The 13,527-nt window shown below is 35.5% G+C and overlaps 1 protein-coding gene across 1 annotated transcript; it reads left to right on the top strand.

Moving 5' to 3' along the window:
- Nucleotides 1–1,256: 1,256 nt before the first annotated feature.
- LOC146922294 (uncharacterized) lies at nucleotides 1,257–2,595 on the top strand. Its single transcript, XM_085710824.1, has one exon. The coding sequence runs from the start codon at nucleotides 1,339–1,341 to the stop codon at nucleotides 2,503–2,505; it is 1,167 nt and encodes a 388-aa protein (XP_085566950.1). The 5' UTR covers nucleotides 1,257–1,338; the 3' UTR covers nucleotides 2,506–2,595.
- The last annotated feature ends 10,932 nt before the right edge of the window (nucleotides 2,596–13,527 follow it).

The raw sequence follows: 13,527 nt of genomic DNA, 5'->3' as shown, positions 1-13,527 counted from the left end.
TGTTGTAGTAGTTTTTTTTTGTTGTTCTTGTAGAGACAGCGTCGGAACAAATCGAAAAAAGATTGGTTTTTGCACAAGAAAAATGCTAAATAGTATAAGGTATTTTTGAAGAAATGAAACTAATATACTTTTCAATGCCAACAAGGAGCTTGGATTTCTTACACCATCATCTTCAGATGACCAAATCTAATCATCGATGAAATTAGTTGATATGTAATAAATGTATTATGATTTCAAAATATTTACAGCAAAAATGATTTACATATAAAAATTAAAACCATAAATCACAAAGAACACAAGATGTTCCATAAAAAAGAACATAAGATGGTGACTGGTCAAGGAAAGTAGAGGTGAAAGACTCGGTGTTGCAGAGTGGAAAAGTAGTTGGATGTTGGGTACCGGCTAGTAACCTGCTGTAGTAAGTCAACTGCATAGGTCCACCCATGAACCCTTATTTTTGAGGTCCATACTAGGGGCTCCCCTTTAATTACTCCTTAAAACTTGTGTCAAGAGCTAAAACATCAAAAGAAAAGGAATGGAGGGAGTACTATATTAGGAATCAATAACCAATTTCTACCTATCTATTCCACGTGATACTCCTCTTCTTTTTCTATTCATTCTTAAATTCATTAATAGTGAAAGAAAGAAATTGTTTGCATTGATACAAATAAATCGGTTTTAGTTTTTGACTATGTATTTATAGTAGCATTTGACCAACACATTATTATTGGACATTGATTAGCATTTATCCCATTTTACTTCCTTCCGTTTTTATTTTATTTTTTTCGGCTATTTTTCCCCATTTTAAGTCCCTACTGAATAAATTTACGTCCCTTAGACCATATGCAATGGTTGTTTAATTATTGTTGAAAGCCAAAATAAACCAAAAAAATCAGTCCAATGGTTGTTTAAGTTTGGTTGAAACCGAAAAATTGTTTAGCAGAATAAACAACTTTTCTCCTGCCAGCGACGGACACGCGTCCAGCTTTAATTGCTTCAATCCGGAGCGTGTGCTACACGCGCATACATAGGCGCGTGACAGCAGGGAGGGAGAAGAGAGAGAATCTCCAACGGATAACAATGGACACGTGGCAGTTTTTTATTGGCTGTCCGGATTCTTATCATTTTAATACTTTCACCTCAATTATTTCGTCCAAAATTAATTTAAAAAAATAAAAAAAAAATACCAAAATTCATGATTTTTTTTTCTCTATAAATAGAGACTTGGTTTATTTGATTTGGACACAGAAAAAAAAACCAAGTTTTTCACTATATTAGTCTTATTATTATCTTTCAATTAGCAAAATTAGTGAAGTTGTTATCTATTTTTGTAGTGAAATGGAGAACAATAATAACAATTTCAACAACCAGAATTCTTCTAGTTACCCACATGGCTACCAAAATCCCAACAATTTTCAAAATCAAAATCATCAATTTTTCAACCATCCTCCTCAAAACATGCCTAACTATGGTTTTCCATCAAGTTTCAACCCGACATCCTCTGCTCAAAACTATACTCAATATATGAACCCGTCATCCTCTGCTCAAAACTATACTCCATATGGATCTATGATGGGATATTCATCTCAAACACCCCCGGGATATTCATCTCAAAGACCCTCGTTTGGTTATATGCCAATGGGGACTGAAAATGTTCAGAGTGTTGGTGCACCTGAATTTCCAGGATTTTCAACACAAATAACTCCTGGTGGCATGGCAGCTGCTAATCAAGTCACTCCTGATCCAGAAGATTCAACTCCTAAGAGCAAGAAAAGCCAGCATCCAGGATGGACCACGCAACAAAATTTGGTGTTAATCAGTGCGTGGATTAAATATGGAACAGACAGTATTGTTGGCAAAAATCAGAGAGGTTCAACATTTTGGAATCTTGTTGCTGATTCTTGTAATGAGTATTGCTCATTTGATGAACCACGCGATCATATTGCATGCCGAAACCGTTTTAATTATATGAGCAGCAAAATAAATAAATGGATTGGTGCTTATGAAAGCGCTAAGCGTTTGCAAGGAAGCGGTTGGTCGGAAAATGATGTTTTGAGAAAAGCGCAGGAATTATATGCATGTGGAGGGACTAATAAATTTATTTTGATGGAAGAATGGCAAGCTCTCCGTGATCAACCACGTTATCTGAGTCAAGTAGGAGGAAATATTGGCTCAGGAAGTAGTGGATCTAAGAGATCTCACGACGGTGATGCATCTGGCTCAAACTCTGTAGGATCTACTGCTCGTCCAATGGGTAGGGAGGCAGCTAAAAAAAAGGCTAAAAAGAAAAGCAAGGACGGTGGCGTGGAGGAGGTGGCAAAAGAGTGGGTTCAATTCAAACAAATCAGGGAGACTGAGATTGAACAAATGAAAGAGTTAACCTTGGTGAAGAAGGAGAAAAACCAACTAAAGAGAATGGAAATGTATCTAAAGTTAAGAGACGAAGAGCATCTCGATGACGAAAAGAAAAATTTGTTGGAAATGTTGAAGCGACAGCTGTTTTGAATTTGTTGGAAAAATTTGTTTGTATTCGGTCAAAATTGTCATTGTTGTCTAGTCCCGAGTGTGTGCTTTAATAATTATTAGTGTTGTCTAGTCTAGTCCCCAATGTATGCTTTAATAATTATCAGTGTTGTGTAGTCCTCAATGTTTTCTTTAATAATTATCAGTGTTGTCTAGTCCACACTGTTTGCTTTAAAAATTGTCAGTGTTGTCTAGTCCCTACTGTAATAATTATCCGTGACTTTATTTCCCATACTATCTCAATGTTTGCTTTAATAATTATCCACACTGTTTGCTTTAATATATCCACCACACAAATCTCACTAACTATTTCACCTACTATTCGTGAGAATGTCATCCACACAATATGCTTATATATAGAGACTCATACCTACTTCCAATATCACAAATCTCATTCATATCTACTTCCTATATCACAAATCTCAATCTACTTCCAATATCACAAATCTCATTAATATCTACTTCCTATATCACAAATCTCAATCTACTTCCTATATCACAAATCTCATTCATATCTACTTCCTATATCACAAATCTCATTCCACTTCCAATCTTTCAAAAAAACTATCAATGGATCCTTTTGATGATATGGAAGCCTACACACAAAACCGTCATAATGAAGACACTTTTATGGTCAACCAATTTATTCAGCGTCGAAAAAATGCAGAGGAAAAGGAAAAGAATGCATCTCGTAGAAGAAAATATATCAATAGAGATCATGCAGCGGCAAACGAAAGACTAATTGAGGACTACTTTGCCAATGAGCCTACATATGACGATGCAATGTTTCGTCGTCGGTACAGGATGCAAAAACATGTTTTCCTTCGAATCGTTGAGGACCTTTCAAGTAGTGATGACTACTTCACCCAACGATTTGATGCAGCCTATAAAGAAGGTATATCTCCCTTAGCAAAATGTACCACAGCAATGCGAATGTTAGCATATGGTGTGGCAGCAGATGCGATCGATGAATATATCAAAATTGGAGGTTCTACAGCATTGGAGTGCTTACGTAGATTCTGTCAAGGAATCATACGATTGTACGAGCAAGAGTACCTGAGAGTACCAACCGAAGATGATCTGCAAAGAATACTACATGTTAGTGAAATGCGGGGGTTCCCAGGGATGATCGGGAGTATTGACTGCATGCACTGGGAGTGGAAAAATTGTCCTAAAGCATGGGAAGGTCAATTTACTAGGGGGGATAAGGGAACCACCACAGTCATTCTTGAAGCAGTTGCATCTCATGATCTATGGATCTGGCATGCCTTTTTTGGATGTCCGGGAACGTTGAATGATATAAACGTTCTAGATCGGTCGCCAGTGTTTGATAATGTGGAACAGGGAAAGGCTCCAAGTGTGAGTTTCTTCGTGAATCAACGTCCCTATAATATGACATACTATCTAGCTGACGGTATCTACCCTTCTTATCCAACTTTCGTCAAATCCATTAGACTTCCTCAAAGTGAACCCGATAAGTTATTTGCAAAATATCAAGAGGCATATCGGAAGGACATCGAACGTGCATTTGGAGTTCTTCAAGCTCGATTTAAAATCATCCGTGAACCAGCTCGCTTGTGGGACATAGGCGATTTAAGTATCATCATGAAGACATGCATCATATTACATAATATGATTGTTGAGGATGAACGGGATACATATTCTCAACGCTGGACCGATTTTGAGCAATCTGAGGAAAGTGGATCTAGTACACCGCAACCACCACCATACTCGACCGAGGTGTTACCCGCTTTTGCAAATCATGTACGTGCTAGATCCGAGTTGCGTGATTCAAATGTTCATCATCAATTGCAAGCAGATCTAGTAAAGCACATATGGGCAAAGTTTGGAATGTTTAGGAATTGAAGATAATTTGTATCGTACTAATTACGTTATTTGTGTGTTGTGTGCTTAGTTTATTGTTTAGCATTTTAAGTTATTTGTGTGCCGCGTGCTTAATTTCTTGTATTGCATTTCAAATTAAGAAAATAATTAAATATTTAAATAAATTTTGTTTAATTATAATCGTTAAGTGTATATTATTTTAATTTAATTATAATTGATATTTTTATTTTTATGTAATTAAAAATATAAAAATATAAAATTAAATAATAAAATTAAATAAGAATATGAATTAAAAAAGTGGTGGGGTAGAGTGTTGGTGGGGTAGATTGTTTAATGTTGTTTAACCATTGGAGAGGGTTATTTGTGAATGTTTGTTTAATGTTTAGGTGGAAGAGAGAGAAAATGATGTGGAGTGTTGGGAAGTGAAAAAGTGGATGTTTAAACAAAAAATGATGTTTAACCATTGTAGATGGTCTTAGAAGCTCCATACACCTTAGTTGCCCAGGTATTCGTCCAGTGATCCTTCGCAAAGTCCGTCTGTTGTTTCTTCATCCTTGCGAGATTTCCGTGTACTAAGGGTGTGTTTGGGAAGAGGGTTTAGGAGGGGAAGGGAGGGGAGGACTCACTTTTATTTTTTAAATTAGGAACAATGTAAAATGTTTTTTTAAGATAAATTAAGTGTTTTTGGAGTATTATATGATCATTTATCATGTTGTTAATTCAATTTTTTAAAAATCATTTTATAATTTCTTTAAATTAAAAAAGAAATGTAAGCCCTCCCCTCCCTTCCCCTCCTAAACCCTCTTCCCAAACACACCCTAAGAGTCTTGAGCTAAAAAAATTAAAGCGGTTGAGGTAAGGGCTTTTTCCCCATACGTTCGTGCTAGGAATAAGTTTATGTTATGAAGGAAATAATGGAATCTTTAACCATTAAAGAGGAATCACCCTTAACAAATTAAAATGCCATCTAAGCCTTATCATAAAAAGATAAAATGTTCTTCTAATGTTATGCATTGTGTTTGAGATGTTCTTTGATCTATGTGTGTGATTGATTATGTTTAAGAGGTTCTATGATTTATGTGTGTGATTGATTGTGAAATTGAATAGTGTGTTAGTTTTGATTAAAGTACTCTAGCACAATAAAACATTGTTAGTTGGTTTTGAAGATATGCATCATATTTTGAGACATGCATCATGTAGTATGCATGGTAGGTGTCTCCGTGGCTGAATTGTCTAAACTTGCCTCCGTGGCTGAATTGTGCTTTTGTGGCTGAACTTTGCCTTCGTGGCTGAATTGTGCCTCCGTGGCTGAATTGTGAACTTTGCCTCCATAGCTGAATTTATCCGGATCATATGAGTCTGCATTTTCATGCATAAAAAGCATTCATTTGTGTTAAAAGAATTTAATATATAAGTTTTTATTTAATTTCTTCTTATGGTAAAATGTTCTATTATTTGTTTTATGACATTTACCTTCCGTTTGGCATGTCCCAATTTGGATAAGGAAATTGACCCTTACATTAAATAAATGTTATAGGTACCAAAGAATGATAATATGAAGTTGATGTTTGATGAAAGAGTACGCGGGGACAAAAAAAAAAAGGGTTTTATTGAATTGTAAATGTAATTTAAAATATTCTTTTTAGTGTACTATTTTCTTCTGTTAGAAAATAACAAATTGTGAACAGTAATTTTCTATCAATTTATTTAAATAGCCTATCTTTCTATTAGTTTCATTGCAATAGTTTATTTCTAAAAAAATAGCATCATACTTTCTAAAGAAAATGAATATTTTTAAGTAATATCTTGGATCAAAAATCCGGGGCGTTACACATTAACTTAGAAAATTCCTTGCAAAGAGATTCATTAGTAGAACCAAATATCATATCATCAACATATATTTGCACAACAAGAATGTCTTTCTCAAGAGTCCTTCTAAAGAGTGTTATGTCAACCTGACCCCTTTTAAAATCATTTTTAATCAGGAAATTACTTAGTCTATCATACCAAGCTCTGGGAGCTTGTTTCAGACCATATAGTAATTTCTTGAGTTTGTAAACATGGTTAGGATGCTTAAGATCCTCAAAACCAGAAGGTTGTTTCACAAACACTTCTTATGACATCACTTCATTTAGAAATGCACTCTTTACATCCATTTGATATAATATTATGCCATGATTTACTGCATAGGATAAAAGTGACCTAATTGCTTCCAATCTTGCAACTGGAGCAAATGTTTCAGTATAGTCAATGCCTTCTTGTTGACTGTAACCTTGAGCAACAAGTCTTGCTTTGTTTCTGACTACTTCACCTTGTTCATTCAGCTTGTTTCTGAATACCCATTTTGTTCGAATAATGTTCTTCTGCTGAGGTTTGGGTACCAGATCCCACACATTATTTCTTTGAAACTGATTGAGCTCTTCTTGCATAACTAGTATCCATCAATCATCTGAAAGCGCTTCATCAACTGTAGCAGGTTCAATCACTGATAACAATCCTATCATTGACTCTTCTTGTCTGAAATATGATCTTGTTCTTCTAGGACTTTCTTTGTTTCCAATGATTTGATCCTCAAGATGTGAAGACTTGTACTTGAATGTATTCTTGGATTGATTAGCTTGCTGAGAGCCATCTTGAGCTTCATCAGAAGCAACTTCATCTTGAGCTTCTGGAGTGGATTCAGCTTCTGGACTATATTCAGATTCAACAGTCTGATCAGGTTCTGGAGTGTCTTCAGGCACCTGTATATCTGCAAAACTTTCACCTTACTCTGAAGTTTCATTTCCAGGCTCTTTGTCATCAAATTTAACGTGCATTGATTCTTCAACACAAAGTGTCTCTGAATTATACACTCTGTATGCCTTTGACCTTTCAGAGTAACATAAGAAGATTCCTCTTTAGGCCTTGGCATCAAATTTCTTTAGGTAGAGCTTGTTATTTAGAATGTAACAAGTACATCCAAATTGATGACAGTAAGAGATATTGGGTCTTCTTCCCTTAAAGAGTTCATATGTTGTTTTCTCCAAGATAGGTCTAATATAGATTCTATTTTGGACAGAACATGATGTATTCACTGCTTCTGCCCAGAAATGTTTAGCCAAATTATTTTCATGAATCATGGTTCTTTCCATTTCTTGTAAAGTTCTATTCTTTCTCTCTACAACCCCATTTTGTTATGGAGTTCTAGGAGAAGAGAATTCATGGATAATCCCATGTTTTTCACAAAAATTTTCAAATGGCTCATTTTCAAACTCTCCACCATGATCACTTCTTACTTTTAAGATTTTCATTTCCTTTTCAGACTGTATTTGCGTGCAGAAGTTATTGAATACATCATAAGCATTATCATTACTTCTCAGGAATTTTACCCAAATCCATCTGCTGTAATCATCAACAATAACTAATCCATATTTACTTTCATATAAGGATGCAGTGCTAACTGGTCCAAATAAATCAATATGAAGTAATTCTAAGGGTCTGGAGGTTGAGACAATGTCTTTTGTTTTAAAAGATGATTTAACAATCTTCCCTTTCTGGCATGCACCACAAAGTGCATCTGAATGATAGTCAATGTCTGGTAGGCCTTTGACAAGTTGTAACTTACTAAGTTTTGATATTAACCTCCAGTTAGCATGTCCCAACCTTTTGTGCCACATCCATTTCTTATCATTCATTGATAGAAGACAGATTACCTTCTGATCAACCAGTTCAGAGAAGTTAATTTTATAGACATTTTCTATCCTCTTTCCCTTGAATACTAAGGACTTGTTATCTTTGTTGATTACTGTGCAGTTCGTCTTTTCAAACATCACATCATAACCATTATCACAAAACTGACTGATACTCAAAAGGTTATGTTCAAGACCATCAACCAACCACACATTTTTAATAGAAATGGAGGAGTTACCAATAGTTCCGGTACCAATGATCTTGCCAGATTGGTTGCCTCCAAACTTCACATTTCCTCCTTCTTTCATTGTAAGGGTGAGGAACATAGACTTCTCTCCTGTCATATGTCTTGAGCAACCGCTGTCTAGGTACCATGATTTTTGCTTTTCCTTTGCTCTTAGGCATATCTGCAGCATTGACAATTTCTTATTTCGGTACCCATTGTTTTATGGGTCCTTTGAGGTTAGTACTGAAGTTTTACTATTCACTTCTTGTACCTTGTGTTGTAAGTTTGACAGCTTCTGTTTAATCACCACCTTTGGTTTACCACCTTTTGGTTTTGATTCACCAGAAGCAATAACTGTCTTGTTCTCCTGAAACTTAGACTTTAAGATATCAGACTCTGATTTCAACAAACACTGAGGAGCAGGTTCTGATCTCTTCAGAATCTTGATCTTTGAATTCTTAGAATCAGTTTTTTGTCTTTGCCTTAGGCATAGTGTTCTTTGACTTTGAAAAATTCTTAATCTTAGAGCAAGAAGCTTCAGGTTCTGATTGAACTACAGTTTCAACCTAAGCACCTTCAGGTACAAAGAAGGTTTTCAGTCCTTCCTTGATGCATTCACAACATACTTTAAGACTGATTTCATTAGGTTTCCCTTCAGAAAATCCAATCTCTTTACCATTGTTTCTGTAAATGCTAAAAATCATTGAAGCAACTTTGCTTCTGTCAATACCCGATATAATAAAATCTTCAAGAGCAATTTCATGTTTACTTAAAGATTTTCAATTACACTTTTCTTGTAGCTTCTGACAAAGAAACTTGAGCTTCTCTTCATAAGTTTTACAAATGAAGTCAAAGCCTCTAAGTCCTTCTTCAGAAGCTTTGAGATCAAATAGAGTTGATTCTTGTTGTTTCATTGAATCAACATATCTTTCTTTTAAATCTTTCAACTCATTGGTTCTAAGTTCAAAATGTGTAAGGAGTTCTTAAGAGACTCAATAAGTTCTTCTCTGGGAATTTTAGAGTATACCTCATTTTCATCTTTTGATTCTGAGTCAGGTTCAGCTTCTGATGTCACTGTAGCCACTAACCCTCTAGCTACATTTGCTTCATCTTCTGCTTCTTCCTTTTTAGACCCAGATTCACTGTCTAAATCTTCACAGGTTGCCATTAAACTCTTCTTAATCTGCTTCCTGAATTTTCTTGAGTTGAAGCTTGATTTCTTTGACTTATCCTTTGATTTCTCCTTCTGAAGATCAGGGCAATCAACAATGAAATATCCAGGCTTCTTACAGTTGAAGCATCCTTTCTGATCTTCTTTCTTTGAGCTTTTATAACCTCCTCTCTTACTCAGAAACTTTTTATTCTTCCTTGCCAGATACTCAAGCTTGTTAGAGAGCATACCCATCATCTCAGTAGGATCTTCATCGGAATCTCCATCAGGTGACTCTTCTTCAGATTCAATAACCTTAAGGATATGTTTGGTTTGCATAAGAAAGTTTAAGATAAGAAAGTTTAAGGAAAGAAAGTGAAAGGAATGAAAGTATAAGGAAAGAATGATAGTAGAAAGTGAGAAGATCTTTTTAGTTGTTTGGTATAAGAGAGAGTGAATAGAAAGTGGAAGGAAAGAATGATGTGAATTTTTTTAGCTACATATGTCATTTTAAATAAAATATTCTTTTTTGGTGGTGGCCGGGGTTCGAACCCCAGGCCTTGCATATTTTTACGCATTGTCCATACCAACTGAGCTAAGCTCACGAGGACTAAATAAAATATTCTATCTACACATTTAAATTTATTTTAATTTAAATATAACAATTTAAGTTTTTTTTTTACATTGGAAGAAGAAATTTGTACAACATGTGTCAAAATCATAACTTCCTTAGTATGCATGTACATGACATGATGCACAACATTAATACTTTTTTTTGAAGGAACATTAATACTTAATATGCCTTAAAAAAAATGGTATACTGCAAATAATATATTACATCAAGGTTATTTTGGACTTTTTCTCATGATATGGGTGTCTTTTTCATGTTTCCGTGCTTGGAGGTGGAGAAAGGTTTTGAGCGTGGGTCCCACGTCAAAACTTTCTTTCCCTATCTTATTGCTGGCAAACCAAACCATGGAAAAGAGAATATTCTTCAACCTTTCTCTCCTTCCTCTTTCTTTCCTTATAGTTTCTCTGAAACCAAACATATTCTAAGAGCTTTTGATGACTTCCCTTTAGATGGAAGAGCAATGGATTTACTCTTCTTAGCAGACTCATGTTCATTTAGACTTATCTCATGAACTTTGAGAGACCTGACAAGATCTTCAACACTTTAAGTGTTTAAATCTTTAGCTTCCTCAATAGCAGTAAGCTTAGCTCTTCATCTAGCAGACAAGCTTCTTAGTATCTTGCTCACATGATCAGAAGCAACATAGCTTTTCTTCAGTATTTGTAGTCCAGAGACTAGGGTCTGAAATCTTGAGTACATTTCCTCAATACTTTAATCACCCTTCATCTTGAACAACTCATACTGATGAACAAGCATGAGAGTCTTTGCTTCTCTGACTTTCTTGCTACCTTCATAGTTTGCACAGACAGAAGCAAACATTGCCTTTGCAGTAGACTTATCACTCATTTTCATATACTCTGCTTTAGGTATAGCAGTGACAAGTGCTCCTCTGATCGTGTGATGCTTCTTGTAGAGTTTCTTCTGAGTAGGAGTATGTTTCCTTCTATCAATAGCAGCTCCTTCTTCATCAATGACTAAGTCACCGACACCATCTTCTAGAATGTCCCATAGTTTTTCATCTAAACCCATGACATAGTTGTAGAAGTTGGTTTCCACCAAGAGAATTCTTCAGGATCTCCATTGAACTTAGGAACTTTACCAGAGTCAGCTTTCTTGTTGTTTCCATAATCATATGGAACAGCATTGTTGTTCCCAGATCAAGAAGTGGAGTCTTCACCAGACATGTTTTTTTCAGATATTTTTCTGTTACACTGTTAAGTGTTGAGATAACAGACCAAAGCTCTAGATACCAATTGAAGGTGAGAAAAACACAAGAATGGGGGGTTGAATTGTGTTAGCTTTTTCTTCGTTTTCTCATACTGAAATCACTGGTCAGAAGCAGATAGAGTTCAGCTTCTGAAGTGATGTTCAAATTCTAAACGCAGTGGATAAAAACACACACACACACACACAGAGAGAGAGAGAGAGAGAGAGAGAGAGAGAGAGAGAGAGAGAAGAAATGCATAAAGCAATTATACAGGTTCCTGCCACAAACCGGAAGTAGTCTTGTCCCCCTTGCACTTCCAAGGAGAGTTCACTAAAATGTAATATCTGATTACAACTGCTCACTGCTAAAACTAGCAAGAGACTTCAAACTACTCAAGCACAACTACAAGAGATTTCCTATGCTCCTGAACACAATCAAGAGACTTCCTATGCTCAAGCACAACTGCAAGAGATTTCTATTCAAACAGAATTACAAAGAAAATTGTTTGATGTTGAACACTTGATATACAATTAGTGGTGTTCACAATACAAATCAGATACAGACTCTTAAGACTCTAGAATTTCTAAGATATGAACTTTGATAAGAAATTCTAAGTGAACTTTTGATGCAGAACAATTTTAGCAGAGTTTTGGCACTTGTAAATTGTTGTATGAGTCATACAATTCTCTAAGTCTTCACTCCTTTATATAGAGGTGTGAAAGAGACGTTGTTAATTGTCAGCACATCAAAAAGAGTCGTTTGAAACTTTGATCAATCACCAATGATCTTTTGCCTGATATGGATATTGTCCTATGAAGGATCAATTTCAAATCCATTCCAAGTCTGAAGGAACATTGTTGCAAGCATAGCTGTTATTCTTGTCTTGTAGCAGAGACACAAACTAAGTAGTGGAGATAGTGGTTGTACACTTCGTACAATTGTACTTTGTCAACGCTCTTCAAAGAACAAGCATCCAATGCCTTCAAATTAATTTGAATTAGTCGTTGCTTCATGTAACATCCCGATTTTTCGCTAGATTTATTTTATTATTTATTTATGTGTGTTTATATGTGCTCTTATGTGATTATTTGTCTCTGTGTGTATTTTTGGTTGGGAGTTATAGAATTCGGTGTTGGAAGGGTATTTTAGTCATTTTGGACTCAGGGGTATTTTGGTCATTTTGTGAGTATGGGTAATTTAGTAATTTGATGAGGATTATTTTTAGTGCTTAGTGAGAGCCGTTATTATTTTACTAAGTGCTAGGGAGTTGTAGTGAATTGTTTTATTACCGGTAGGTGACCGTTATTATTACATTTTACCGTTAAGTGGGTAGAAACATTTTGAAGTAGATTAGTAATGGCTTAGGCCCATTAAGGCATTGTGAGTTGAGCCCAATTAGGTAGATCCTATATAAACTCTATTCTTTGGAGAAGTAGGGTTTACACCATCATTTTTCACATTTTGAGAGAAGAGGTGGAGAGAGAAAGAGCAAGAGAAGATAAGGGTTTGAAGAGGAAGATCTAGAGAGAGCTAGAGGAAGCTAGAGATTCAAGTCTTTGGAGCTAAAGTGAAGCCTTAGTTGGTGATTGTGAAGAATTAAGGTAAGGGGGTTAGAATTCAATCATAATTAATAGTTGTAGTTCTTCCCTAATGCTTTACTTAAGTGATTAATTTGAATTTTGTTGTAGGAATTCGTGCCTAATTTTGATGACATGATTATGTACATGAATTGAATGATAATTGTGTTGTTGTTGTTGAATTTGTATGTCAAAATGGGCATATATGAACATGATGTGTTTTTTTGTATGAAATTGATGATGAATGATGTTGTGGCTGTTAGATTGAGGATGAATTCATGATTAGATGTTGTTGTTGTTGTTGTTGTTAAATGTGTTGTTGATGAATTGATGCATTAGGTATCATGAATTGGTGAATTGGTGATGAGAATTGTTGTTGTTGTTGAATGTTGTGGAAGTTTGGTGAATTGGTGAATTTTGTTGTGTTGATGTTTTCATCTCAAAACTTATGCATGTTTAAGTGTTTTGAAGTGTATATGACCTATAAACATCTTTGGGATTAAGTTTTGGGGTTTGGAATGATCAAAATTGGGATTTTGGGGTGAAAAGGGGTTGGAACCCGAAACATTTTTGAACTGTTCTGGTGCAGGACGCTTAAGCGTGCAGACCACGCTTAAGCGAGCAGCAAGCGTGCTGCCAGCGAGAAAGCACATAAGTTTTTGGAACTTGCACGCTTAAGCGAGTAGGCCACGCTTAAGC

Source organism: Medicago sativa, chromosome 5 (assembly GCF_051527215.1).
Source record: "Medicago sativa cultivar Bolivia chromosome 5, Bolivia_mono, whole genome shotgun sequence".
Taxonomy (NCBI): domain Eukaryota; kingdom Viridiplantae; phylum Streptophyta; class Magnoliopsida; order Fabales; family Fabaceae; genus Medicago; species Medicago sativa.
Note: the sequence above shows the minus strand (reverse complement) of the source record. Positions and strands in the feature narration are given on the sequence as shown.

Excerpts from the sequence above, each read along its gene's own strand:
- LOC146922294 (XM_085710824.1), top strand. The coding sequence starts at position 1,339 with ATGGAGAACAATAATAACAATTTCAACAACCAGAATTCTTCTAGTTAC.